General features: G+C 35.0%; 1 protein-coding gene and 1 non-coding gene across 5 annotated transcripts in view; one reads left to right on the forward strand and one right to left on the reverse strand.

Moving 5' to 3' along the window:
- Robo1 (roundabout guidance receptor 1) overlaps positions 1-27,677 on the forward strand; it is a 423,922-nt gene that overhangs the window by 308,201 nt on the left and 88,044 nt on the right. For all 4 annotated transcript variants that reach the window (XM_023724107.1, XM_023724108.1, XM_004639080.2 and 1 more), the window contains exons 7-8: positions 21,492-21,500; positions 26,398-26,522. In XM_023724107.1, coding sequence (XP_023579875.1) covers positions 21,492-21,500; positions 26,398-26,522 — 134 coding nt within the window. The remainder of the gene's footprint in view (positions 1-21,491; positions 21,501-26,397; positions 26,523-27,677) is intronic.
- On the reverse strand, positions 10,728-10,831 carry LOC111818887. Its single transcript, XR_002822762.1, has one exon. It is a non-coding gene; the product is annotated as a U6 spliceosomal RNA (small nuclear RNA).

Here is a 27,677-nt window from a genome sequence, read left to right on the forward strand (position 1 = left end):
CATCTTGTACAGCAATTAACCACTAGGAATAATGTATGCAATGTGTTAATTATTGAAATTGCCCTACCAATTTGATTTGAAACTGTCTCATTGCTATTTGTTTATCAATAAAATTATGGAAAAAAATCAAGATTCTTATAAATGTATAAAGTGTCATATACTATGTGCATATGTCACTTTTTAAATGGACCACTAGATCATATGAGAAGATGAAACTAAAATGTGCAGAATTTAAACAAAAATAAAATAATATACCTTCCTGTGTACATTTTGCTGTCAGTTGTAGGAGATAAACTTTAAGAAAAACTTGCATTATTAAACAAACTCTAGGAGAAAACCCACTTGGTAAATTTGTGATTTCAGTAAGTGCATTCACTATGTATTACTTTCCAACAGCTCATGCATTAGATTTTTGTGTGAGTCACAGGACTCATAGTGCTTGTATAATATCTAGGTATGTAAGACATAATAAAAAAAAAGACCACTGAGCCCTTCAGTTCTAATTTTTTTCTTTCTTTGATGTAGACTTCATTCAAATCAGTTGTTGGAACAGTTTCCTTAAATTGCTGATTTCAGAAAACCTGGCACTATAATAGTGCATTGTTTCTGGCCATTAATGTGGTTATTTGAGTCAAAGCCAAAACTAATAGTGTCCAGAGGCCTTTTTGCAGGTTCAAGTTAGGTTTACTATAATCCAAGATCTTGGTTAAAAACTGTGAGTTCATCAACATTTTGATGAAACACATACTATATTCGAGGCCTCCAAAGCTTTACTTGATGTGTGTGATGCTTTTACCAGACTCTGACAAGATGTAACAGATTGGTCCTTCGGGGAGTGATTCTTAATGACATATGGCTGTGATCCACGGAGGTCCAGGGAGGCCAGCATGCTGTAGTAAACACTGCTTGAAAAGGCAGAGGAGATATGTATGTAACAATGTTTGTCTATCTGCGTTTACCACCTCTTGTATATATTGCAAAATTTTTTTTTGGTCTGTTGGTTTTAATGAAGTCTATTGGCACAGTTTAGCTATTCATAGTGATCACAGTCAGCACAGGGAATTTGTACCTGTACACGATATATCTTGACTCTTCATTTTCCCATTTCCCTGATACTGAATTTAGGAGTATTAGTCCACATGTCACACTTGGGGAGTTTTCTGTGCATTTATTGTCTTTCTCTTTTATTCTTTGTTTTGTATTTAAAATAATGATGTAAGCAACACAACTGATTTCCTGTGCAGACGAGATATAAAAGAAGCCATCTCTGTGAGCACAGCTAAACACAGTGTAGAATAAGTGAGGTAGAAAGAGGGTTTTTGTTGGGGGGGAGGAGAGTATCTTTTTCCTAAATCTCTAAGTTTTCAATTTCTTTCTATTGTCTGAATAGTAGAGTTATCGTGAAGAACCAGAATTTGAACCAGAACTTGCATTAAACAAACTCTGGGAGAAGGAAAACCCACTTTGTAAATTTGCAATTTCAATAAGTGGGGTTCATTATGTTTTACTTTCTAACAGCTCATGACATCTTTGCGTGTGTCCCATGAATTTATAGCACTTTGCAGTAAAGCAGGAAAAAAGTGTTATTTACTTTCAGTTCTACTCACAGATCCTGTGTAGCATTGAAGGAAGTGAACTTTTAATTTTAAAAAGATTTTCAGGGCTGGTTCAGTGGAATAAGTGTTTCCCTGGCAAGCACAAGGGACTGAGTTCAAGTTCTGGTTCTGGAAAAAAAATTCATTAAACTTTGAAAAAACTTTTTAAAATTCAACTGATATCTAGGGATTAGAAGGAAAGGAGGTTGGTGATTCTAAAAGGAAAACGCCACCCAAAAGACTATATATGCTGGAACATTCAAAATAGTATTGCCAGTGCCCCTGGCCAAGGGTCTAAATGAAGCCCCAGCACAGAACCTGCAAGACTGGGATTTCAGGGAAGAGCTCCCTCCTCCCACGGGTCCCACCCAGCTGTGTAATAGGGTGCTGGGTGCCACTCTTGCTGTTCTTTGCTTTGTTTTTGCTTTTGTTTGGTTTGACTGAAACCCGGAAGCACTTAAATTTTTAATTCTTTGTTATTTTCTCCTCCAAGAGGACTAGGTAAAGAACTTCTAGTGTTCTTACAGATTAAAGAAAAAAATACCATTTTAATACTAATATTTGCTGAAGATGTTACATTCTCTTTGATTCCCTTCATTCATGAATTGAAGTCTTGGATCGTTTTGAGTTCGCAGATGCCAATATAAATCTGAAAACTAATCAAAAGAAGCAGCATTCCCCAAATGGGCTTGCTGCAGTGAATTTCAAACACTTTCTTAATGTATGTGCCAAGCAAATATTTGAGAAAATATGTAGGGCAGTGAGGGACAAGAAATAATTGATACATGAGATAATTCCCTGACAAGCAATCACACAGCGCCGCTCTAGCAAATAACCTACCGCAGGCATTATGCCCTGTGCTTCACCATGACCTGTTCATCTACATAACAACACGGGTAAGGTTTTCTCCAGGCCCAGTGTAACTGAGCAGCTGCTTTTAGCAAATGACATTCTCAAATAAAGGTGTCAGCATAGAAATATGTGATTGAGTTGTGTGGATCTATACAATGTGAATTAGCCTGAGACTGAAATTTGGGGAGGTAATTTTGTTTTTGGGCTTTAATCATAGGCAGATAACTCATTTTAAAATGTTAGACTATTTACTGACAATAAGTTTACATAAATTGCATTTATTTTGTGAAATTGGGTATTTTTTTTACTATTTCCTTTTTCTACTATTTACCTTTTTTGCTATTTCCCATTTATTTTTTATTAGTACACTTGCCAGTCATAACAATTGCATTCATCATGAGGAATTTACAGCTTTACGTAATATATTTTAATTCTTCTTTTTTCCATTTCCCCACCCACCCCTTTATCCCCACTTTCTCTATTTATATGAGGTCAGTTTCCATTTTTCCCTTCCATTCTCTTCTTTTTAGTTTCCTTTCCCTTCCTTCCTTTTCCCTCTCCTTATGTTCCTTTTCCCAGTATCTACCCTCCAGTATGCTCCTTAGTTGCCCATAGCTCGCTCTTTCTTTTCTCTTTCTTTCTTTCTTTCTTTCTTTCTTTCTTTCTTTCTTTCTTTCTTTCTTTCTTTCTTTCTTTCTTTCTTCCTTTCTTCCTTCCTTCCTTCCTTCCTTTCTTCCTTCCTTCTTTCTTTTCTTTTCTTTTCTTTTCTTTTCTTTTCTTTTCTTTTCTTTTCTTTTCTTCAGTACTGTGACTCGAACTCAGGACCTTTTTGTGCTTACCAGGAAGGCACTTATGCTGCTGAGCTATATCCCTGGCCCTACCCATTTCTCTTCTCACACAAAATAAGCAATGCAATATTTAAACGTGTGTGTCTACATTATTTCATTTAAATGCTCTCAAGATCCATCATTTATCTAAATATGTCTGAAGTTTTTCCTTTATGGAAAAGTAGCACTCCACTGTCTAAAAGTATGACATTTTGTCTTTATCCATTCATCTGTTGGTGAGTGTATATGTTGTTTGCTAGATTTAACTTTTATAAATTTTGTTTCTGTAAACATATATCACAGTGGTGTGATTCTTTTAACACTTTTGGAAACATACCTAAGAGAATAGCTGGATCAACTAAACCTCTTGTTTTAGTTATTTATGAATCTTCCTATTGATTTCCGTAGTAGTTGCATGAATTTGCACTCCCACCAACAACAGAGAAGGGTTCATTTTTCCCCACCATCTTACAATATAAATATTGACTGATTTCTTTCTGGAGATAAATGCAATCTCAGTGTTGTTTTCATTTTATTTCCCAAATAACCAGTGATGCTGAATTTTTTTGTTGTTGTTTATCTATTTGCTGTTTATACTTCTTCATCTGAGTAGTGTCTGTTCATTTTGAATGTCCACTCTGGGTTGGGTGTTTAAATTTGGTGAGGTCTGATTACCTTGAGTGTTTTATATATTCTAGATATTAGTTCTTTGTCTGAGCAATTGTGGCAAATTTCTTTCCCACTCTTGTGACTTGTCTCTTTACTCTGTTGATATATTTTCTTGATGTGCAAAAGCTTTTGAAATTGATACGATCCCTGTTGTTGATTTCCTGTAAGATCAAGGTTTTGTTCATAATGTCTTTGCCTACACCTACGTATTCAAGAGTTTTACCTGTTCTATCCCCTAGCAGATTGTTTCTGTTGTAATATTTAGATATTTGATCCATTTAAATGTTAGTTTAGTGCATCTGCCTGATGGGTCTGGTTTGGTCTTTGGCCTATGGGAACCCCATTTTTAGCACTATTTATTGAAGAAGTTCTCTTTTTTCTGGTGACCATGTTTGGCACTTTTGTCAAAGATAAGTTAGCTGAGTGTACTTAGAGTTGTTTCTACATCTTCTGTTCTGTTCCATTGATCCTCAGGTCTGCTTTTTGTTTGTTTTGCCAACAACATAGTGTTTTTTATCAGTGTAATTTGGCAGTTTAACTTCATATCACAGATTGTAATGCCTTGGTCTTTTTGCTAAGAATTGTTTTTGATATTATAGATTTGTTCTGGTTCCATATGGATTTGGGGATTGTTTTCTCTAGTTTTGTGAGGAATACAATTGGTCTTTTGGGCTAGCCAAATAGCTCAGTGAATTAAAGCACCTGCAAGCAGGTGCAGGGGTCAGGGGCTTGATCCCCAGGCCTGCCGTGCTGACTCTGCCCCTGGGGTGCTCTGAGACCCCAACTGAGACTGGGAATGGTGGCATACCCCAGCTCTTGGGAGGCGGTAGACAGGTGGATCACTATGAGTCCGAGCTGGTAGTGAGACCCTGAACACCCTGTAGACCCTTCCCTAAAATACAAAATAAATAAATAAATAATTAAATACAATTGGTCTTTTAAATATTTTTTAAAAAAGCAAAAGAGAAATATTTAAAAAACCAGCATTTTAAATGATACAAAATTTCAGTAAACAAAGTAATAGGAATTCAACAATGGTTGCTGTATTATATGATGCTACCTTCTAATTAGTCTTTCACATTACCAGGTATAAATATGTAAGATTCATTTAAAACAGAAACAAATAGCAGTAACAACGAAGTTATAAGAAATTCAAAACAGGAAAAAAAAAAACAGAGTAAAATGAAAATAAATTCAAGCATTAACTGCTCCTTTCAAAAGATCAGCCAAATTGAAACACAATTATACATATCTACCCAACCATCTTTTTCCCTTCTTACATTGTCCTTTTCCTCATCCCAGTTTTTCCTTCCCATTGAACAATTTCTTTCCCTTTCACAGCATCTGTTGTACCTTCTATATATTCATTACTCTTCAAAGTTTTCTTACTAGCGAAATACAATGTTTGCATGTGCAGATCTAATATATTTCACTTAACAATATAGCCTCTAGCTGCATCCATTTATCTACAAAAGCCTCAATTTTATCTTTTTATAGATGAATAGTACTCTGCTGTATAAAAATACCATATCATTTGAAATTTTATTTATTAATTTATTATTATTATTTTGTATTTAGGACAGGGTGTACAGGGTCTCACTGCATAGATTGGACTCGTAGTGAGCCCCCTGTTTACAGAATGCCATATACTTTTTATCTATTCTTCAGTTGATGGGCATTTGGGCTGTTTCCAAAATCTATGATGAATTATGCTGCTATAAACATGGGTGCACATGTATCACTGTGGTATGATGATTTTAGTTCTTTTGAAAATAATACCTAGGAGGGGAATAGCTGGCTTGAATGGGACCTCCAATATTTGCCTTTTGAGGAATCTCCATACTGATTTCCATAATGGTTGTACCAATCTGCATTTCCACTGACAGTGGAGAAGGGTTCCTTTTTTCCAGAGCCTCGTTAGAATTTGTTATTGGCTGACTTTCTGATGATAGCCATTCTTTCTGGCACAAGATGATATCTCAGCATTGTTTTAATTGGCATCTCTTCAATGAAACCATTGGTCTTTTAATTTCAATGACAGTACTCTTCTATTACAGTTTTGGAAATACAGGCATTTTTCACTATATTGATTCTACCTATTCAAAAATGAGATATCCTTCTATTTTGTGATACCCTCTTTAATCTCATTTTTCAGAGTACTGTAGTTTTTAATGCAAAGACCTTTCGCTTCCTTTCTCAGATTGATTTTTAGGTGCTTCATTTTTCTTGGTTTAGCCGCAAGAGGTGTTGCTTTCCTTGTTTTCTATCTCAGTGGCTTTGTTATTTATGTAAAGGAGTTCTATTAATTTTTGAGTGTGAACTTTTAGTACAGGGTCTCTCTCCACAGACAGACTTGTAGTGATCCTTCTGTTTTTAGCCACCAAGTGCTAAAATTACAGGTGTGCCCCATCATTCCCAGTCTCAATCACTGCCTCAGCGTGCCCCGAGGGTGAAGACAGCATGAGGCATTTGCGATTGAACCCCGGTCCCTGTACCCTGCTTAAGCAGGCACTGTAGTCTGCTGAGCTATCTGGCTGGCCCCCTTGAACATGAACCTTGTATTCTCCTGCACTACTGAATTTGGTTATTATTTCTAGAAAGCTTTTGGTGAGTTTTTGAACTCTTCTATGTAGAATATCATGTCATTCACAAACAATAATTTAACTTTTCATTTTTCTCTCTATTAATATTCTTTTTATTTCTTTCTCATCTAACTGCTCTGGCTGATGTTTCCAGAATTACACTGAAAAGGCTTGCTGATAATGAGCAACCTTGTCTTGTTCCTGATTTTAGGATGAGAGCTTTCAGTGTTTGAATATTTAATGTGATGTTGGCTGTTGGTTTGTCACAAATAGCTTTTATCAGATTTTTATAAAGACATATTCCAATTTCTGTAGGGCTTTTTATCATGAATGTGTGTTGGACTTTGTTGGGTGCTTCTTTGCACCTACTGAGATGACCGTGTAGTTTTTGGGCTTGGTTCTATTAATGCAGTATACTGCGTTTCCTTATTTGTGTATGGTGAGCCGTCTATGTACCCTTGAGATGGGGCCTAGGGACTTGGCTCAGAGGTAGAATGCTTGCCAAAAAATATACCTCCCCTAAAAACAATTCAACCAAAAAATTACAGTAAAAATAAAAAAGACCAAAAACAGACAAGGTACCTGTATCCTTAAGATGAATCATATTAAGTCATGATGTATAATCATTTGTATGATTTGCTGCATTCTTCTTCCCAATACTTACTGAGGATTTCTGCATCTTTGTTCATGAAAGTGACTGGCCTGTAGTTTTCTTTTTTGATTGGGTCCTTCTCTGCTTTTGGTAGCAGTGTAATGCCCACTTCAAGGAATGGCTTTGGATGGATTGGTTCTCTTTCCATTTTGTTACCAAGATTGAGGAGTAGTGGGATTAAATCTTCTCTAAAGTCCTTGTAGACTATAGCAGTGAATCCTTCAAGACCTGGACCTTTTTGAGGGGGTAGTTTTTTGTCTTAGTTTTTTAAATTTGATTTACTGATATTAGACTATTTAGAATGTGTATGTCTTCTTGACTGGACTTTGGAAATTTATAGATATCAAAGAATGTATACATTAATTCTAAAGTTTCCATCTTATTACACTATAGGTTCTCAAAGTTAGTACTGTTGATCTTCTGGATTTCCACAGGACCCCTTGTGATTTCACCCTTTTCATTTCTCATTGTATGGACTTGGGTCTTTTCTTTCCTTGTTTCTATAAGTGTGGCTAAGCATTGCCTGCTTTATTCCATCATTCAAAGGACTTACTTATGGATTTTTGCTTGTTTACATTGTTTTCTTAGTCTCAATCACATTAATTTCCACTCTTGTCTATATAATTTCTTTTCATGCATAAGTTTTGGATTTAACTTGCTCTTCTTTTCAAGAACCTTGAGGTTAAACATTAGCTGTTAGTTTGTGTTTGCTTAGTGTTTTTGATGTGAGAATTCACTGGTATAAACTTCTCTTATATGAAGTTTCTCACTGAATTCATAAGGTCTAAATATAATATCAGCATTATTGCTTCATTGTAGAAATTGTTCAATTTCTTCTTTAATTACATTTCTGACCCATTTGTTGTTCACAAGGGTATTATTTAACTCCCATATGTTTACATAGTTTTTGTGGTTTCTCTTGCCATTTATTTTCAATTTCATTGCACTATGATCTGATTATATTCATGGAGTAATTTCAGTTCTTCTGGGTTTACTTAAGCATGTTCCATAAGTTAGTATGTGAGGTATTGTTGAGAAAAATGCATTACTGAGAGAAATGTGTATCCTGTTGTTGGCTGGAACACTGCAGATATCTATTAAGACCATTTGTTCAGATGCTTGGTTCAACTCTTAAACTACTTTGTTGAATTTTTGTAGAGCTGATCTATTTGTGACACTGGGGATTTGAGTTCCTCCATTATGATTGTGTTAGTGCACCTTTGATATTTCATATCCATTAATATATATATATATATATATATATATAGTGGTGGCAGTAATTGGTGCGTATATACTATAATCCTTACATATTCCTCTTGATTATTCCCTTCACAAGTATGCAAGGGCCAAGGAGATGGCTCAGTGGAATAAACACTTTCCTGGCAAGTGCAAGGGCCTGAGTTCAATCCCTGGTTCTTCCAAAAACAAAAAATAAAATAAAAAAGCATGACAAGTATGCAGTAACTTTCTTTGTTTATTATAAGCTATTTAAATCCATTTTGTCTTAGTACAGCTACTTTTTCATGTGTCCAAGTTCCTGTTGAATGAAGTATTGTTTTATATTCTTTGACATTTATTATGTGAATTTCTCTTTCTGTTAAATGCATTTTTAAAAAGATTTACTTATTTATTTGGTACAGGGTCTTGCTATGCAGCTCAGGCTCATAGTGATCATTCTGTCCGGGCCTCCCCAGTGCTGGGATTCCAGGCTTGAGAATCACATCTAATTTCAGTGGTCAGCATCATACAGTGGCCAGCATGGTGTGCAGTACTGCGGATCCTTGAGCTTTCCATGAAGGCACTTAGACTGCCAAATTATCTCTCTGGCCCCTAAATATATTTTTGTATGCAACATATTGTTGAATCTTGATCCAATCTGCCAATCTGATTTTGATTGGCAAGTTGGGACCATCCATGTTGATAGTTACAGCTCATGTGTTTTGATATATTCTTGTTATTATATTATGTTCTTCTCATTTGTTCTTTTCTTTCCCTTCTCTGTAATCATTTCCCTTGCCTGGTAGACTCATTCTATCCAAATTCTTGACATTGTTATCTTCATGGAATCTTTCTAGAATATTCTTCAGTACTTTTTGAAGTGCTAGGTTTTATCTTAGTTCATGAATTTCTTTAGATGTTCTTTATCATGGAATTATCTTATTTCTCCATCAATTTTGAAAGATAATTTTGCAGGGTACATCAATCGGGGTTGGAGGTTGTTTTCTTTTAAGGCTTAAAATACTTCACCCACAGCTTTCCATGTTAAGAACTTGTGCTGTGAAATCTATAGTTCTGATGGGATTTTCCTTATATGTGATTAGTTTCTTCATTTTAATAGCTTTTAATATCTTGTTTTGGTGCTGACTTTCTGAAGTCTTGACTGCCATATGTGTTGGCATAGATTTTTTTCTGATTACAAGTTATTTGGAATTTTATATGCCTCACTTAACTGTATGTCGAAGTGTTTTTTCCATGCTTCAGATGTTTTCTTCTGCTACTTCTGTGTACAGATTTTTATGCCTTTCCTGCTTTCATTATTTTAATTGATTCCAATTAATCTTCACTAGTCTTCTTTGTCTAGACGTTGTTGGATTGACATTTTATTGTTCCTTTGTTTTCTAACAAATTAATTACTTGGTCACCAACCACAACCCTGTCTCCTAAAGTTCTGATGTTCTATTTTCACATTGTCTATGCTTCTGATACTTTCAATAGAACATTTAATCTGAATTCCTATTAGATCCTATTTTATAGTAGCCAGGTCTTTTCTATGTTAGGCATTCTTTGTTCCCATGTTTTTCCTGAGCTGTTATAATTTTTAATCTGTATCTATGCTAGATTTACTGTTTTCTTAATTGTGATCATCCCCTTAATAATCTGTATAAGTATTTCTGCTTTGAATTTGTCAAGAATCTTATTAATCTACTTTATCAATTTTGATTTCTGAAAACTCATCTTAGTATCTTTTGGTTTTTTTCAACCCGAGTGGCTCCTGAATCGATTTAGGAGAAATTAGACATTTTGAGGTGCAGCTCGTTTCAGTGATTTTATCATTGTCCATACTTGGCTATTGTTGTTTATTTTTGTTTTCTTTATTTAAACTTGTAAATTCCTTATAGTAGGTAGCTTTATTAGAGTGGTGAGTCAATTCACAAACTGAATCATTTCCATAATTCTTCTTGCAATGGAATTGGATGAGAATCTAATCAAATTTTCCCATAAAGTCAACATTGAAGCTGAGCATTAAATTTAATTCAGTTCTCATCCAATTTGGTTTGTGACCAGAATTGTGTTAAGAATTAAGTTTATAAACTGAGGTACCACTGTACTAGTATCAAGACCTTTTTAGGTAATGACTATTTTTCAGAGATGACTTTAGGGTAGGCCTGGCTTTTGGGCTCTGAGTCCATTCCAGGATCCTACCTCTTTTGCTTATTAGAAAAGAAAGGTTTCAGCTGTGTGCCTAGCAACCAGTTCTTTCATATTCGACTGTAGTATTGTTTATGACAGCCAGACAAGCTAGGTACTGGTGTACAAGGAAGATCAATGGAAAAACATGGAGTGCTTCAGTATTTGCATGTTACATTGTTCGGGGACCATGCTAATCATCTCTGTATTACTCCAATGTTGGCATATGTGTGCTGAAATGAGCACTGGGTATAATGTAATGTAAAATAATTCATCCTTACAATTCATATTGATTGTATTTTGTGCAGAATTGTAGGGACATAGATTGAAATTATCCACTGTAAAAAAGGCACAAAGAAAGCTGTATATTAAGTATACTTGTTGCTTATGATGAACCTTGATGAAACTAAACTTACAAGATAATTGAAGAATTGCCATTTCATCTATCCATTTGTATTAAATTTTTGTTATAATTTAAAATATTTTGTTATAATTTAAGATATTAAGATAAATATGCACAGCATGAATGATTATGATGATCATTATTCACTATTTCCAAATGATTAAATCATTTCAGCATACTCCAAAAATCAGGTCATCATTAGAAAAGAGTATACTTAGGCAGTATCTGGGTTTTTTTGAGCTTTTTTTAATCTTTAGAAAGTATATATTTTAATTTTTAAAAAGAGTCCTGTAAAATTCCAGCAGGAACATTTTGAGCAACTATATCAAAAGTTTGCAAATCTGAATAAATACCATAAGAACTTTAATTTACTTTTAAGCTGCTATTCTCCTAAGTTGGTATATAATGTACCAGAATAAACATACCTACAGAAATCACTAAAATAAGTATAAGACCAAATATAACTGAATAATTGCTTTATAACAGATTTATGTAAATATCAAAATCCTTAGGTGGTTATTTAAAGTGCCTTCACTGTATTTGTTTTGTGCGGTCAAAGTTATTAGGAGAGAATTTAGAGAACTATACAATTAAATCTCATAGATGGGCTATTATAGAAAGATGCTTTTTAAAGTTAATTTAGTGGATAGAATAATCATTTCAAATGGTATTTTTAAGCCATTAAAAAAGATCTGATACCTGCTTTTGTGTTTTCACCATAGGATTTTTACAGTCAAAACTATGCACAATACAGTATTTACCTATAATGGATAAATAAATGTGGCTTGATATATATATTTCTTTGTAGTAAGTGTTAAACAAATTCTATGGTGGATTTTTGGAGCTTTGAATGTTAGACATGGATGGAGGCTTACAAACAATTTACTTCAGCTCTACCTTATAAACGAGAAAATAGTAAATAGCCGACACTAAATATACTTATTGATTTCTAAGCTACCTACCTTGATTCTTCTCAGTGACTTTTCTAAATGATAGCATCACATAACATCACATTTCTTAGATGCAATTATCTGTTTGGACATTGTTGCTATGAGCAAACAAAATGCAGCGTGTATTATTTCTAGCCCTTAATCTTTTTTATTTATCTGTAATCTGCCGTGGCATAGATTTTAGTATTTTTATCTAACATATGCATTGGATAATTCAAATAATTTCTTATTGAATGTCATTTCGTTTAGGTCATGGAGCAAAATCACTTTAGGACTAAAAGTACATTATAGTAATGTTTAACTTCCCTTATAAAAAGTAAGTGAACAGGCCAGTCAGACTGCTCAGCAGATTAAAGCACCTGCTTAGGCAGTGTGCTGTGGCTGGGGTTTGATTCTCAGCATGCCTCATCAGCCACACCCCCAGGGTATGCTGAGATGGTGACTGAGACTGAGTGTGGTGGCATGTACCTGTAATCCAAGCACTTGAGAGGCTGAAAATGGGAGAATCACTATGAGTCTGATCTACATAGTGAGACCCTGTAGACCGTGTATACCCTTACTAAATGCATTTTTAAAAAGAGAGAGTGAAAAACATAACATACTAAAAGAATTTAAAGAGCCAAAGAGATTTGAATTCCAATTCTCCTTTTCTTACTTGCCAAGTAACCTTCAGAGAATGATCAAATGTTTGCACATCTAGGATACTGAGGTGCTTTTTAAAGATTGATGAGATTTCTAATATCTGATCTGCTATGTACCTAACATGATGGCATTTTATTATTAAACCAAAGGAGAGGGCTGGTGAGATGGCTCAGTGGTCTAAATCACCTACTTAGAACAAGCTAAGCAAAAGCACAGGGACTGCGGTTCAATCCCCAGCACCACATGCCAGCCAGCCCAGCCCCCTGGTGGGTTGAACTGGCCACACACAAAAAAAAATAAATAAATAAATATTAAACCAAAGGAGACATTTACAGAATTCCTCAGGATCATCGATCTCATTCCTTTTGGAAAAGATCTTGACCCAAAGTTCTTTCATTGTCAATTGGTCTATCAGTCAGTTTCCCACCACTGGGACCAAAAAACTGACCCCGGCAACTGGAAGGAAGAGAGGTTTGATTTAACTCATGGTTTTATGGAATTCTGGCACTAGCCAGCTAACTCCAAAACAGAAGTGGCCTGGTGGACCAGCGTGAAGGAAGGAAGTTCCTCAACTTATGCCAACACAGAAGCAGGAACAAAAGAGTGACTCTGATGACTAGAGTACACCCTTCCAGGCCATATCCCCAGTGACCCACCTCCAGGGAGACCCTGCCTCCTTGTTGTACAGCTCATGGAGCCAGGTTCAACACATACAGCACTCCCTGGCCCAACTGCCTTTCAAAGGCACTGCTCCAAACACATGAAATTTTTGTTGGGAGGTTGGGGGGCGGTGTAGATCTAAACTATAATAGTGGTGTAATGTTATCACATTGTATCCCTTTACTTCATGTCTTTCAAGAAGCATGCCTTTTGAGGTAGGCATTCCACTTTGTCATACAAATGCATTCTTTTACACTTCCTGTGTGTAAAGGTCTGTGCTGAGCATGATGAAAGGTGGATAGATAAGTAAGACATGGATGCAGTCTTTACTCATCCTGTTATAGCTGAGAGAAGAAGTAATATCAACACCAGCATCAACAGCATCACAAAGAGGAAAAGTCGATTCGCAATCATATAAGACAAATGTTGTCTCATAGGCTGTAGAAATATTATGGTCATTTGTATAACTTTAAAGAGACATTTACCATGTATGGTCCTTGTCTTTAAAAATTCTAGAGAAATTATAGCAAACAAAATGGTTAAGCATATATTGTCATGGGAAAAGGCAGACTCGTGTGGAAGGCAGACATTTATGAAATAATCATAAATGTATGATTATTTTAATCATATTTTTAATCATATTTAATGTATGATTTTAAACTATGGTAATGCTGTGTGAGAAAAAGAATTTGTGAGCAAATACAGAATTCTAGCATGATTTAGTGTCAAGTTTGAGAGGTAGTTTCTGGAGTAATTATTATTTTTTTTATTTTTGTCTTGCTTATTTAGATCTTGAGCTAAGATATAAAGGGTGAGGAGGGCCAGGGAGGATCCCAGTAAATGGCATAATGAGAACTAAAGTACTATGGGGTTTGGTGTCCCTAGCCCTACAAGGCCAAGGGGACTACACTAGGGAAGCAGAGGAGGGGAGGTGGGGAGCAGCATTAAGGGGCTCGAAAGCAAAGCCGTGCTGTGGATTCTGCTATTTTATGAGCAACAAATGCTGAGCTGTAAGAGGCTCAAGTCAACAATTTTTGACGTTGCCAGTTCTGTGGATAATCTACTACCATTGTGGACAACTGGGTTATATTGGATTATTTTGCTGAATTAATGCACCTACAATATTTGAATGGCAATGGAATACCCATCTCTGACAAAAGTAACCAGAAATGGGAGATACGAATGACCATTTTGTAGTGAGGAAAAAAAAATATATACACATATATATATATATATATTTGTAATAACAAAATAGGATAGATAAATAGCTACTTTCTCTTAATTCAATGAGAAGAAAGATTTGTACTAATAGTGTTTAAACAAGATATCATGTCTGCATCTTGTGCTATGATAACTACTACAAAGACAAGAATATACAATGTATTAATTTTTGTCACTATACGACTATCCTGTTTTGGAACTGTCTCATTGCTATTTCTTTCTGAATAAGATTAATTAAAGAAAAAGAGCAACAGGATCTTATTGAAAGAATTTGCCAAAAGGTACTTACTGGGGATTTGTTTTGTTTCACCATGTTTGGTTGTAATCCCTTTGGCTGCTTTGTGAGATTGAATATAGCAAGATATTAATTCACGTAAATGCTATCAGTGTGGGTCGAGCACTAGCAATAGGGCAAGAGGCAAAGAGGGTCACAGCTCGTTACGAAATATAGATAGAAAAATTGAATAAGGGGCTGAGCATTTCAAGGAGGCGGGAGTGGAAAGATCTAGATTTCTGGCTTTCCTAAGAATGAAGCAGAGAATATAGCCATCAGAATTATGCTCCTGAGGTCCCGAGTCAGGTGGCCGCACACTGCCATGTATCCTGGGTGTCTGCTTTTGAATCTGCGCTTCGTTAATAGACAAATAAGTAGCAGTATGTGATAACTCTGCTATGTTGAAAAAGTCGGAATTGTTTAAGCAAGCAAGGAAAGAAAGATGAATACCAATTAATCTCTTCTAGTACTGGCATTATGTCAGATATTGTACTGGGTTCTGTGTATAAACTGAAGAATCGGATGCCTGTTAGTGCATATTCTGATAAGCTCAATAGCCAACGGCAAGTTTCTCCATTCCGGCCCTCAGGACATTTGGGGCCAGACTTCTCCTTCTTACGTGCCAGGCTCTTGCATGGTGGGCATTTATTAGCATCATGGTCTTTGTCTGCTCCAGGCAGTGACTGTAACTTTGTGTTTCCCTCCTCTCTTCAGTGGAGACAACCAAAACTTCCTCCAGAGCCATTCTTCCACAGATAACGAGAGATCTTTGAGTGCAGGGTAAAAGTTCAGAGTATTTTATGTATCCATTAAGCACATTCTAAAAATGCACATTTTATTCTATTTGTATGTCTGAAAATTGAAAGACATAATGACAGGCTTTTATGTTGAGCTCATTCTTTTCTCTGAAAAAGATATCAGACCTGGTATCCTAAGAGTTTTCCATTGTTAATGATATTGTCATTCAGGAGTGCATATGTAGTTTCTCTAGTATATCAGTAACTGAGATTTCTCACTTCCAATACAGGTGGCCTTTGGAAATTTGAGTTCTATTCTGTTTTGGTTACAATGAGGTTTTTTTCCAAAAAAAATCTTTTAAAAACATACAAAAAACAAAAAAAAATCTTTTAAGTTGCTATTTTACTTCATATTCTTCTGGAGTGTTTTATTTACAATTCTAGTCTAACAAAGTTTTTAACTGAATTTTGCTATTCATTGTAATTGACAATGAAAACTGATCATATCAGTTTCAGGACTTGCTAGAAACACGCTACTTAATAATGAAAGCCAGTACATATAAATTACAGAAGAATTAAAGAGTCAAGGCGATTTCATTTGTAGTTAATGCAAGAGAGCTGATATCCTCAGTTCACTAATTCAATTGGTCTTATCATAGATAAATTTGCTTAACTATAAAACCCAGTGATTCATGCTAGGAATTTATATGTCAGCTATTAGATCCATATACGTTGGCAATCTTTTACCATTATAGTTCAAAGTCATTGTATGACCTATGACTAATAGTAATGAACCTCAGTACTTTATTTAACCTATTAAAAGAAATTCAAATATATATGAATATATATATATATTTTTTTACAATGATTTGGATATAGATATCTCAGTGTGAAAATCCCAAAATCTTAATCTTTATTTTTCTTTCTTTATTCTTTTTTTTTTTAATGTATGTGGTACAGGGTCTCACTATGCAGCTTAGGCTCATAGTGATCCTCCTGTTTTTAGCCTCCTCAGATTGGGATTACAAGTGTGCACTATCACACCCAGACTCTGTCACTGGCTCAGTGTGCCCAGGGGTTGGGCCAGTGTGGCATGTGGTGCCAGGGATTGAATCCTTGTCCTTGCGCTTGTCTAAGCAGGTGCTTAGTCCATTGACCTATCTCGCTGGCCCTTAATCTTTATTTCATAATAACATACGCAGTATTTTATTTTCTTGGGATTTTCTGCTATTTCTTGAATTAATCATATCATCTCTGTGTAAAACACATCACCAATTTAAGGTGCTACTATCTGTAAAGGATATTTTAGAAGACTTTTTCTAGTGAGCTGAGTATTTGCATATGCGCAGGCTGCAGGGTGACACTGTGGCATGGGTGTGTGCCAGTTGTCCTGCTTTGCTCTGAACAGCTGCTGATTGAAAAACACAACATAGAAAGTGCTTTAAGATTCAACTTCTTTATGCTTTTGCCAGACAGGTTGTATTTAAGCTAGTGTGGCCAAATGGAAATAAATCCTGTTTTTAAAGACCTCTAGAGACATCACAATTGGCAACCAATTCATGATTCAGTGACCTTCATTGTTAACTGCTTTTCTTCTTTACTTTGCCTAAGTGTTCACCCTATTACTTAGGTCCAGTCTCTCTTTTGCTGGCATAAGTCATTGTCAAAATTGGCTAGTCTCTGTGTTTATTAGACCTAATCTGAAGACTTCTAATGGTCTGCTTAGCTAATTTACTTTGCAGACCCCAAAAATCTTTTCTTCTAGTTCTCACATAATTTTCTCCACTACTTTTTTTTTTTGTTTTGACTCATGTTTCCTGAATGTGACAAGCAGATGGAAGAATTATGGGGAACTTCTTTCTCCCTACTCTCCTGCCTTCATTTTCTACCTTCCTTTCTCTTTTTCCTTGTGTCCTTGGTTTCTTCCTTCTTTCCTTCCTCTTCTTCTTTTCATCCTCTCTTAGATTTTTTTTCCTATTTATATGCAACTACCGATTATTTTCTGAGCCGTGCACATTCCTACACTATAGAATATGTCAAGGTAGTTCAATAAATCGGAGTCTTGATGTTACATTCAAAAATTGATGTGTCTTTTTAGTCTATGTGTGTGATAAAGACCACTAAATTCTCCCAAAATTTCAACTGGTGTTTTTCATATATTGTCAATTATATACTATTTTATGTCTCCCCCAATTTTTATTTTTTTATTTTTATTTTTTTATTTTTTAGGGAAGGGTGTAGAGGGTGTTCAGGGTCTCACTACTAGATCAGACTCATAGTGATTCTCCTGTTTACAGCCTCCCAAGAGCTGGGATTACAGACACACACCAGCATGCCCAGTCTCAAATGCAGTCTCAGCATGCCCTGAGGGTGGGGCTGGCCCAGCAGACCCAGGGGTTGAACCCCCGGCCCTGCACCTGCTTGCAGGTGCTTTAATCTCCTGAGCTATTTAGCTGGGCCTTCCTCATGTGTTTAGACAGCTATTCTTTTTCTTCTTCCAGCTCAGAAAATTTCATAGTTATTAATTAATCACAATATATATAACATGTTTTATATGAATTTTGATATATTTTAGTCTCCCTCTCCCCCAAAGAAGAAGTAATCTAGATGAAAATAGTGAGGTTTTTATTCGAACTCAGCCCCATGTAAAATTTCCTAATTTGTTACTTTTTCCAACATCTGTCCAATATAAGAAAATTTGGTCCTGTCACTGAAGATACTTTATATTGTTGATATATTAAAAGGAAAATAAACTTTAGTCTCTTAAATATATATTCACTTTTAAATGTTATTTTATCTTCCTACTTATTTACTTTAAAAATATTTTTTCCAGATGGTAATTTTTTTTTTTACTTTTGAAAGGAGATTTATTTTATTCAATTTATAATGTTTTCATTTCTTGGAAGGATTAAAGCTGGTTCAGTGTGAAATGACTGAATAACTTCTTGTTGCAAAAATGTAAATATTTCAAGTAGTTTTTAGTATGCTTTTGTAAGTACCTGTTAGTTTTCCACATCTTCTTATGACTATAGCTAAATGTTCTAGAGAATTTTAATATCATGAAAGATTATTTAGGAATAGTTTTTGTATATGTGCAATAGTGATTTTGATAATAAAGACTTTAAACAGGTTATGTCAAGTTTAAATGTAAAATCAAATATATTTTGTGTTTCACTGCGTATAATTCTCCCATGACTGATTAATCAGTAGTACAGTTTTTGCAGAGACATTATTTAGTCGAGACCTGGAAGCTTGTCTTTGGTTCGCCATCTGTGACCTTCAAAATGTTATTTAACTGTAGGTTTTCTGTTTTCCTGTGCAAAGAAGAAGGTTAGGCAGATGTCTAAGATTTCTTCTAGCCCCAACATTTTAGAATTCTATTAATTTATTACAGACAGAGACAGACCTTTCCTCTCTCTTAACAGAAAGGGAACTGGGACAAAGTCATCTTAAAAGCAGAAAGAAAAATTAAGGAAAGTTACAAGAAAAGTAGGTATGAAGGCCCCTTAGCTTAAACAATAAGCTTCAGAGAATAAAGGATCAGCAGTTTGCAAGTTACTCTGCTTTTTGTGTTGTTTCTTTCTGACAGTCAACTGGAAAATAGGAGCACTTCCTTTTTCATGGAAAGGTCTCTGCTCTTTACATAGAAAGACAATCTGTTGCCTGATCCAAGAGAGTTGTAGAGAAATGGGAAGTGTGTGAAAAAGAATCTGTGTAATTTATGTGGGGAGGTGAGAAAGTTAGGGATTTCTTAAGTGAGTAAAATGATTTTTGTGTAGCGATACGTTGGCTTATATTTATTCACTGAAACTAGAACAAATGAAAGGCCAGTTAAAACTGTGAATAGACAGGTTTACATTTGGATAAACGGAATCATTTCCTTGTAATCATAGTTGTTAAAAGCTTAGAAGGTCATTTAAAATAATCCTCTCAATAACTTCTGATGCTGTAAAAGCTTCCATATTATGAGATGGCCTTAGATAACTTCTAAGGTCATTAGTATATTATAAAATATTTTCTAAGGGGTAGAGAGATAGCTCAGTGGAATAAGTGCTTCCCTGGCAAGCTCAAGGGCCTGAGTTTAATCCCTGGTTCCATAAAAAAAAAAAATTCTAGTTATAATACGTCATTGATGTAATATGACAATGCATTAGTCTGAAATTCTTATATTAGACATTTTTATGAAGATTCCTCAAAGTATTTTATTATTTTTAAAGAGAAGAAAAATAATAGACAAAACATTAGAAATGATATAGAATCTCAAAAAAAAAATCAAAAGGATAAAATTCAACATTGGTTGTTATACAAGATAGGATGATTGCACTACCATTTCTGTTGGTTTTTAGAAGGGAAAAGTTAATGCTTAAATTTTTTTTATTTTGATCAAATTTACATGTTTACATCTGGTAATTAGAACAACTACCTTGAAGACAATAATGTATAATATAACAACCAATGTTGAGTGCTTATTGGCTATTAATTAATAAAATATTCTAATTATATGGTCTGATTATTGATAATTATCATCAAAGAAGTGTTTTTCTATATTTGAAAGGAGTTGCTTCCTGATAACTTTCTTGTTTTTAGTATATTATATATATTTTAAGGATTTTAAAGGAATTTTGATTTACTGAAAATATTTAGGAATCATTTCTCTGATATCCTGATTTGCAGCATTGGTCTAATAAGATCAAGTTTATTCTTACAAATCAATCCAAAAAATAATCCTACAACTTTTTGTTGTTTCAAAGAAAAATTTACTGTGTCAGTTTGTTATATTCTATCTTTAGTACTTTCTAAGTACTTGTTTGTGTCATTTAAAAGACACCATCCAAAAAGGCCATCCAGATAGCCCAGCAGACTAAAATGCCTGCTTAGGCAGAGCTGAGATGGCGATTGAGATTGGGCAAGGTGGCGTGCACCTGTAATCCCAGTGCTTTTGAGGCTGAAAACAGGAGAATCATTATGAGTCCAGTCTAGTAGTGAGACCCTGTAGACTCTGTACTGAATAAAAAAAAAAAAAAAAAAAGACATCACCTATGAGGTACCAAGATATGTAATTACATCATATCCACTGTTTCTTTGAGTGCAGGCAGTAAAACTATGTGGTGATTCTTGAAACATTTCTCTAACATTAGTGAGTGAAAATCATGAATGACTTTTCTTTAGAAGAAACATATTAAAAATGTTTTTCACTCTAGTCCATTCTTGATACAAAAATTTAATAAAACAAAATAATAGGAATTTGACAAGGGTTGTTGTGTTGTGTAATGTTATCTTCAAATTATTTGTTTAGCTTACTAGATGTAAGCCTGCAAGTGCTATACTCTTTTAAGTATCTTCCTTATTGAGTGTAGTCATAGACCAGCAGCAACTGGTTCATGTTAGACATGCAAAATCCCATACCACAATCCTGACATATATACAGTCATAACCTCTATTAACGAGATCATAGAGTGATTTGCATTCTTAATCATATGTGAGAAGTGTGAGTTCAGTGTAAAATTATTGACAGCATATGAACCTCCTGAAAACTAATCTGATGATAAAATTAGGAAATTTAACACTTTTTTATTTGTGCCTTATGCTTGCCAGACATGTGCTGTGCCAGTGAACTATCTCTCCAGTCCTCGCATTTTCTTTAAAAGATGTTCAATTTTGATTTCCATGTAGCCTTAGCACTGAAGATTTATTTGGTTTTAAAATCTATTGCATGTATAATTATCTGTCCTGCCATCTGCCAAGTGCAGTCACCATTGTATAATTGTATACCTGTCACTTGTAGCTCTGCCATTCAATCATGCTAGAAATTTGAAGTTTCACTTGTTTTTATATTATTCATTGCTGTACTTGAAATGTTAACAAATGTCCACCCGTTGATAGTGCAGAACAATGCATCAAAAAACTAATAATTCATTTTACATGAAAAAGAAACATCATTGTTGTCTATTAGTTTTTGTGTTTCATTTTAAGTTTCCTTATTTTTATTTATTCCATGTTTTCTTTCTTTTTGTTTTAGTTGGGTCTGGTAAGTTGACATTTTATTGGCCATCTTCTAATCATCGTGTCCCTGTGACTGGAAGTTCTCTTCCCCTTTCCATCCATCCCCCTTCATGCCCTTCAACCAATCAGCCTCCATGTTTCACTTGTCATTGGCCACAAAGACAGACCGCACAGAATAAAATCTGCAGGAGTATGGGTAACTGTGCCAAGGAGCAAAGGTAACCGGGTTGCTAACTTCGTGTCTTCTTACATCGTGTCTAAGCTGCATCCTTTAAGTTTTTGCTTCCTGAAATAAATAAAAAACTGAGTGATCAAACCGTACATTTGTGAAGTGAGATTGCAGTTTGTACCTTATAAAACTGAACAAATAAAAGTATATGCCAAATTGCAGTTAGGCATATGCTTTTGGGGGAAAATTTGGGCACAATTCAGAAGTATTTTTTTCTTCCATGTGTTCGTGAAAACATGATTGCCTGAGTTATAACTATGGCTTGCTAATAGCCACTGAAAGTCCTGCTGGTGAATGGCAGCTATTTTGTGCTCACTTTATTTTTCTGTGTCAAATTAATTTATTTTAGATATGAAAGAACCACATGGTGTGGCTAAGATTCATCAAAACTTGGTTTGGTAAACCATTGTTTTATGTAAATAAAGAGCCAGTTTCTAAGCACTTGCTTTGGGGAAGGTCCATTCACTCTATCCATTTGTGACAGTATCTTTAAGAAAGTTTTAAATGAGCTAAAATTTCTCAGAGAATAACTCTCATCCTAAGAAAATCTGTCCCACTCTTCTTTCAGTGAAGAGGACATGTACTTTTTACTGAAGGGACAATGCATATTCACATGGGTAGGATGGGTTCCTTAACATGTTTGATGTAAAAATGAGCTGCTTAAAACAGAAACTTTTTCTGTCAGATAACCCATACCAAATTGTAGATGCATGCATATTTACATATAAAAATAAGGCATTAAGATGTAGTATGACAATGGAGTTGCATGTTTCTATGATGTATACATGTATGTACTATGAATGTTATAGTTTTCTTGATACAGTGGCAAAAAAGTACTGCCTAAATAGGCGAGATGTATTAACAAAATGATAAAATATATTTCCCATATACATTCAAAATTAATACAATTTTCACAAATCAAGAATTTTAAGAAATATGAAATGTAAATTCATGAGGATAGTACTGAAAACAAGTAAGATGGCAGTGACAAGGAAAAAGGCAGCAAGCTTACCTTCACTACATTAATGGAGCATCTATGCTTATTTTAGCACAAATGATGCTCAGTGTTGGTAACTTGCGCAGAAGGCAATTTGTGTAATATGGCGAAAGTATCAGCTGAGAAAGCACATGTCTAGGTACAGTTTAGCTGTTCTCTTATCTTCCAGGTCTTTTGCCTGTTTTGAAGACCTGCAATTTTAATTCGGGGAAATAATACTGACTGTTTTTGCGAGAAAGCTACCAACTGTACCCTTGTCCTTAACAGTGAAAATGATAAAAACCTAAATTTAAAACAGTAATCTGTTTAAATAATTTAAGGTAATTTGAGTAGTGTTTATTAAACAGTCCTTCAAATGAGATTTTGGGGGAATATTTTAAATCCTATTCATGTTATTCAATTTGCATAATAGAAATAAAAGTGAATTTCTCTTTGTCCTCTTCACCAAATTTCAAGATCATGATAATTATACTTATGTACTTTCTGTATATAAAATTTAAATAAATATTTTAGCTTCAAAAAGCATTCTGAGGGGACAACCCGCTCAGGGTCCCCCTCCTGTCCCTCTCTTGGAGAACACCTTTCTTTCCCTCAACAAATACATTCTGCTCATTAAAAAAGCATTCTGCTATATCATTATAAATATCAGTTAAGTACATATGATGAACTTCTGTTTCTAAATAGGCAGGTAACAATTGCAGATTGATAACACATATTTAGTCCCTTAAAATATTTTTATTAGAGATATAAATACATCAGATATTTACATAGAGAAAAGGGTTCTTTTTTCCATTTTTTTTTTTTGGAGAGATAGAGACAGAGAGATAGAGATGGGTTTTTACTCTGTTGCCCAGGCTAGCCTCAAATTCCTGATCTCAATCAATTTTCCTGCCTCAGTCTTCTGAATAGATGGGATTATAGGCATGTGTCCCCACACCCAGCTGAGGATTTTTTAAAAGTGTGATTCCTAAGACCCAGCCTGTGGCTGATGTCACTGCTGCTGTTGGCAGGAGACTGTGCCTACAAAGTCCAATCAGTTTATTTCTAGACAAATATCCTATGTGGAAGGATCGCTTCACGATAAGTGCTGTTAGCATGAGGGTTTGTGTTCAGTGTTTCCAAGCAAGTCAGTCTTTGAGGTCTGAGAGAACTGGCATGTTATAAAAGAAACATAGATTCTGGCACACGTTCTTAGGCATGTTCCTCAGATTTAGGGAAGAGACCACCCAAACGTTTCAGTTGACTAAGTGGTTTGAATATTTATATTTTCCTGCTCAAATTCCCTTCATATTGGAAAGTCATATTCTCCCACTCATCTAATTAATCATTGGGTTTTCTTTCATAGAAAGAAACCAAACTCTGGTCTGGATTTAGTTTATTATCCAGTCAGTCCTTTCAATTTCTTGGTCTCATTTCTAGGTCAATCATTCCAACCCTCAAGTAGGGACTGGAAAACTCCTTCTACTGGAGGAAAATCCCCAAGAAGTGATGCTCATGCCTATTATTATACCTGGGTAATGACAGTGTTTGCCACATTCATGAGTAAACCACTCAATCGCAATCACAGTTTTTAAAAAAATTATAAGTTATAGCTTCAATGTTACCAGACTGAACTTAAACAGTGTCTCCTAACTTTATATTTTCTTCTCTATAAGTTAGAGGACATTTGAAAGCATTTCACATGATTTCTCAGGTTTCCTATAATCTTCCATTCAAATGGTACAATTTTTACTAAACCTCAATTTAAAAAAAACAAACAAGGCATGCGAAGAAGAAAGCACACTAATCTAGAAGGTAGAGGTCTAACTGCTTCCCTCAGATTGCCATCATGCAGTCTTAGACAAGTCATTTTCTGCTGCTTTTTCAAGGGCTTTTATTTTTTAAAATAATTATAATTAAGGGGCAGGGAGATAGCTTGTTGGAATAAGTGCTTGCCTGGCAAGCACAAGGTCCTGAGTTCAATCCCTGGTACCGAAAAAAAATCACATTTAATATCTTTCATAACGTGTTTTCGGGCCAGCCGAATAGCTCAGTGGATTAAAGCACCTGCAAGCAGGTGCAGGGGCCAGGGGTTCTATTCCCAGGCCTGCTGTGCCGGCCCTGCCCCAGGGCACACTGACACAGCAATTGAGACTGGGCATGATGGTGTGTGCCTGTAATCCCAGCTCTTTGGAGGCTGTAAACAGGTGGATCACTATGAGTCCTATCCAGTAGTGAGACCCTGAACACCCTCTAGACCCTTCCCTAAAATACAGAACAATAAATAAATAAATAAATAAATAAATAGTGTTTTCTAGTACCCACAGTATGGGAGATGCCAGGCATTTTTTAAAAATGCATAAATTGATAATACACACTTATATGCAACATGATATATTACTGCAAATGTATGCAAACATCAGATACAGTTGACCACAAAACATTAAGCAAGAGAAAATCATTAAAACACTTTTAGTAGAAAAAGAAATCTACAGCATGAGTATGAGGGTAACATTTATAATCATAATCTGTATCTAATAATCTGAATATAATCCTTGATTGATAGGTACTTTAGGGAGTCTTCATAGGTGAATGGCAAAAGTAACTGAAAGTACATTTTAAAGAAAGTTTAGAAGTAGTGGAAAAGTCCTAAAAAGAAGATTAGAAAAGCCTTATAGAAACTGTCAATTATCTGGTTTAAAATGTTAAATTAGGGGGCTGGGGAGATGGCTCAGTGGAATAAGCATTTCCCTGGCAAGCACAAGGATCTGAGTTCAATCCCAATTTATGCCAAAAAAAAAAAAAAAAAAGTTAAATCACTTCAATTGGCAATGAAGCAATAGAGAATAATAATTAGGTGTTTCAGATAGTTGATAAGAAATGGATTCAAAAGTGTAAACAGTAGGTAAAAAAGACATTCAATGCACATTTTCCTGGGCAGGAAGGTCAGCTCAAAAGCAAGCTCTTCCCTCACCCACCCCGAGGCTCCACATACCTAATGTTTTCAGCTGCTATTGTGCTCAGTATAACTGACACAATTTTCTGACACTCTATTTACTGCTGGATGAAGTGGCCATTGAAGTCTGTATAAATCAAACAGTTTGGACAAAGCTGGCCATACGTATAATGGTGGAGTGCGCAGATGTTTCAGATTCATCCTCATTTCCATAGATACTCTGTTTGAACATGCCCTTGTCTATGTAAATGAAGCCGACATTCGACTCCACTATCTCTTCAAATTCATTTCTATTCAAGTAATTGGACTGAAGATGTTAAATGGTTATAATTTGCATGGTAGCATTTCAGGGGCTTTTGAGTTAAATTAGAGTAATTTTAAAACCTGCCTGCCTCAGAAGCCCCTTGTCTGTCTGATTAAAGTTCATGCACCCTTAAACAGAACTAAATAAAAAAAGACAATATTTGTTCATACAAATTTCATGTATACTTTGAATGTAAAGGGTCAAATTGTAGCTCAACAATTACTTTAAATAGGAGGTCAAATAATAAAAAGCCTCTTCACAAGACAATTCTGTTTCATTTTACACATACACACTTCCCAATCTAACTTCAACTTAAATGGTGAGAATTGGCCCAATATTACTGTTGTGCAGAACATATTGTATAAAAGAACGGCTGAACGTGGGCTATGAGGAAACTATGCCATCTGCGACTTAAGGATATGCTCTAATCCAGTGTAATTTGTTTCATCTCCTTTAGAGCCGCCTCACTTTGTGGTGAAACCCCGTGACCAGGTTGTCGCCTTGGGTCGGACTGTGACCTTTCAGTGTGAAGCAACTGGAAACCCTCAGCCTGCCATTTTTTGGAGGAGAGAAGGGAGTCAGGTACAATCTTTCTCTAATATTTTACTTAGCACAAAAGGGTGCCCAGTACAGGAAAAGGAAGTCCAATGGATTACATACTGACATAGCTGTCACTTTAGTAGAATGGAGAAATCTAATTGACCTTGAAAATTTCAGAATGAGAGTGACAAAGTGGCTTGAATTCTCCAGCCAAGTGCCCCTTCTTAGGTTTTGTTCACGGGGTGACTTATAGAAGTCAGTATTTTATCATAGAAATGTTGCTTCTAGTTTTAATTCAGCCACATTATAAAAAACCTCTATTTTTCCACATAATTCGCTATCACTTTTATTTATCAGATATCTAGAATTACATGTGGAGATATTTACATCTACCTTAAACAGATGATAATTATTCAGTGTGATATCTCTAAATGCATCAGGAGCCGGAAGTGGCTTCTTCTTAATCTTTAAACTGTGAAATTCACGTTCGCGTAGATGTCATATAAAAATAGTTCAGTATATTCTCTTTTCTAGCTTTTTTAAGTTTTCATTTTAATATTTCTAATAGGAATCGAACTGAGGGCCTTGCGCTTGCCAGACAGGCTCTGTGTGGCTGAGCTATACACTCAGCCCTTCTTTTAGACCTTTAATTATAGTTTGCTGTAATGGTTTTATTAGTAGTCATTGAGAAAGTTTCACTGCTTGCCTAATTTATAAATTAAACTTTATGATGCTATGATACGGAAAGACATGGTATGTTTTTCAAAACTGTTAACATAGTAAACATTTGCCATTAAGTAATATTCTCTAAACATTTTGTAGGCCAGAATTTGTTACATAAGTTAAATGAAAGTATAGAAATGTACAGAATGTATTGTTTCAAATTGACCATAGGAATTCACTTTAATAAAAAGAATATTTTAAAACGTCCTGCGCCTTGCTTTCTTCAATAGAGCAAACTATTACCTTTTATTTGTTTTTTGCTATTTATAAGAAATAATTCTCATTCTTCTTTTCTTTTAAAGAGAATAGAAAAATAACAGATAAGACATTAGAAACAATACATAACTTAAAAAATAAGATGAAAGGTATTAAACAGGATTTGTTATATTGTACATTGCCATCTTCAATATAGTTGCTGAGATTACAGATATAAGCATATAAGTTTAGTCAATCAATTTTTTTTTTGGCAGAACC

The sequence above is a fragment of the Octodon degus genome, unplaced genomic scaffold, assembly GCF_000260255.1.
Source record: "Octodon degus isolate 3935 unplaced genomic scaffold, OctDeg1.0 scaffold00106, whole genome shotgun sequence".
Classification (NCBI taxonomy): domain Eukaryota; kingdom Metazoa; phylum Chordata; class Mammalia; order Rodentia; family Octodontidae; genus Octodon; species Octodon degus.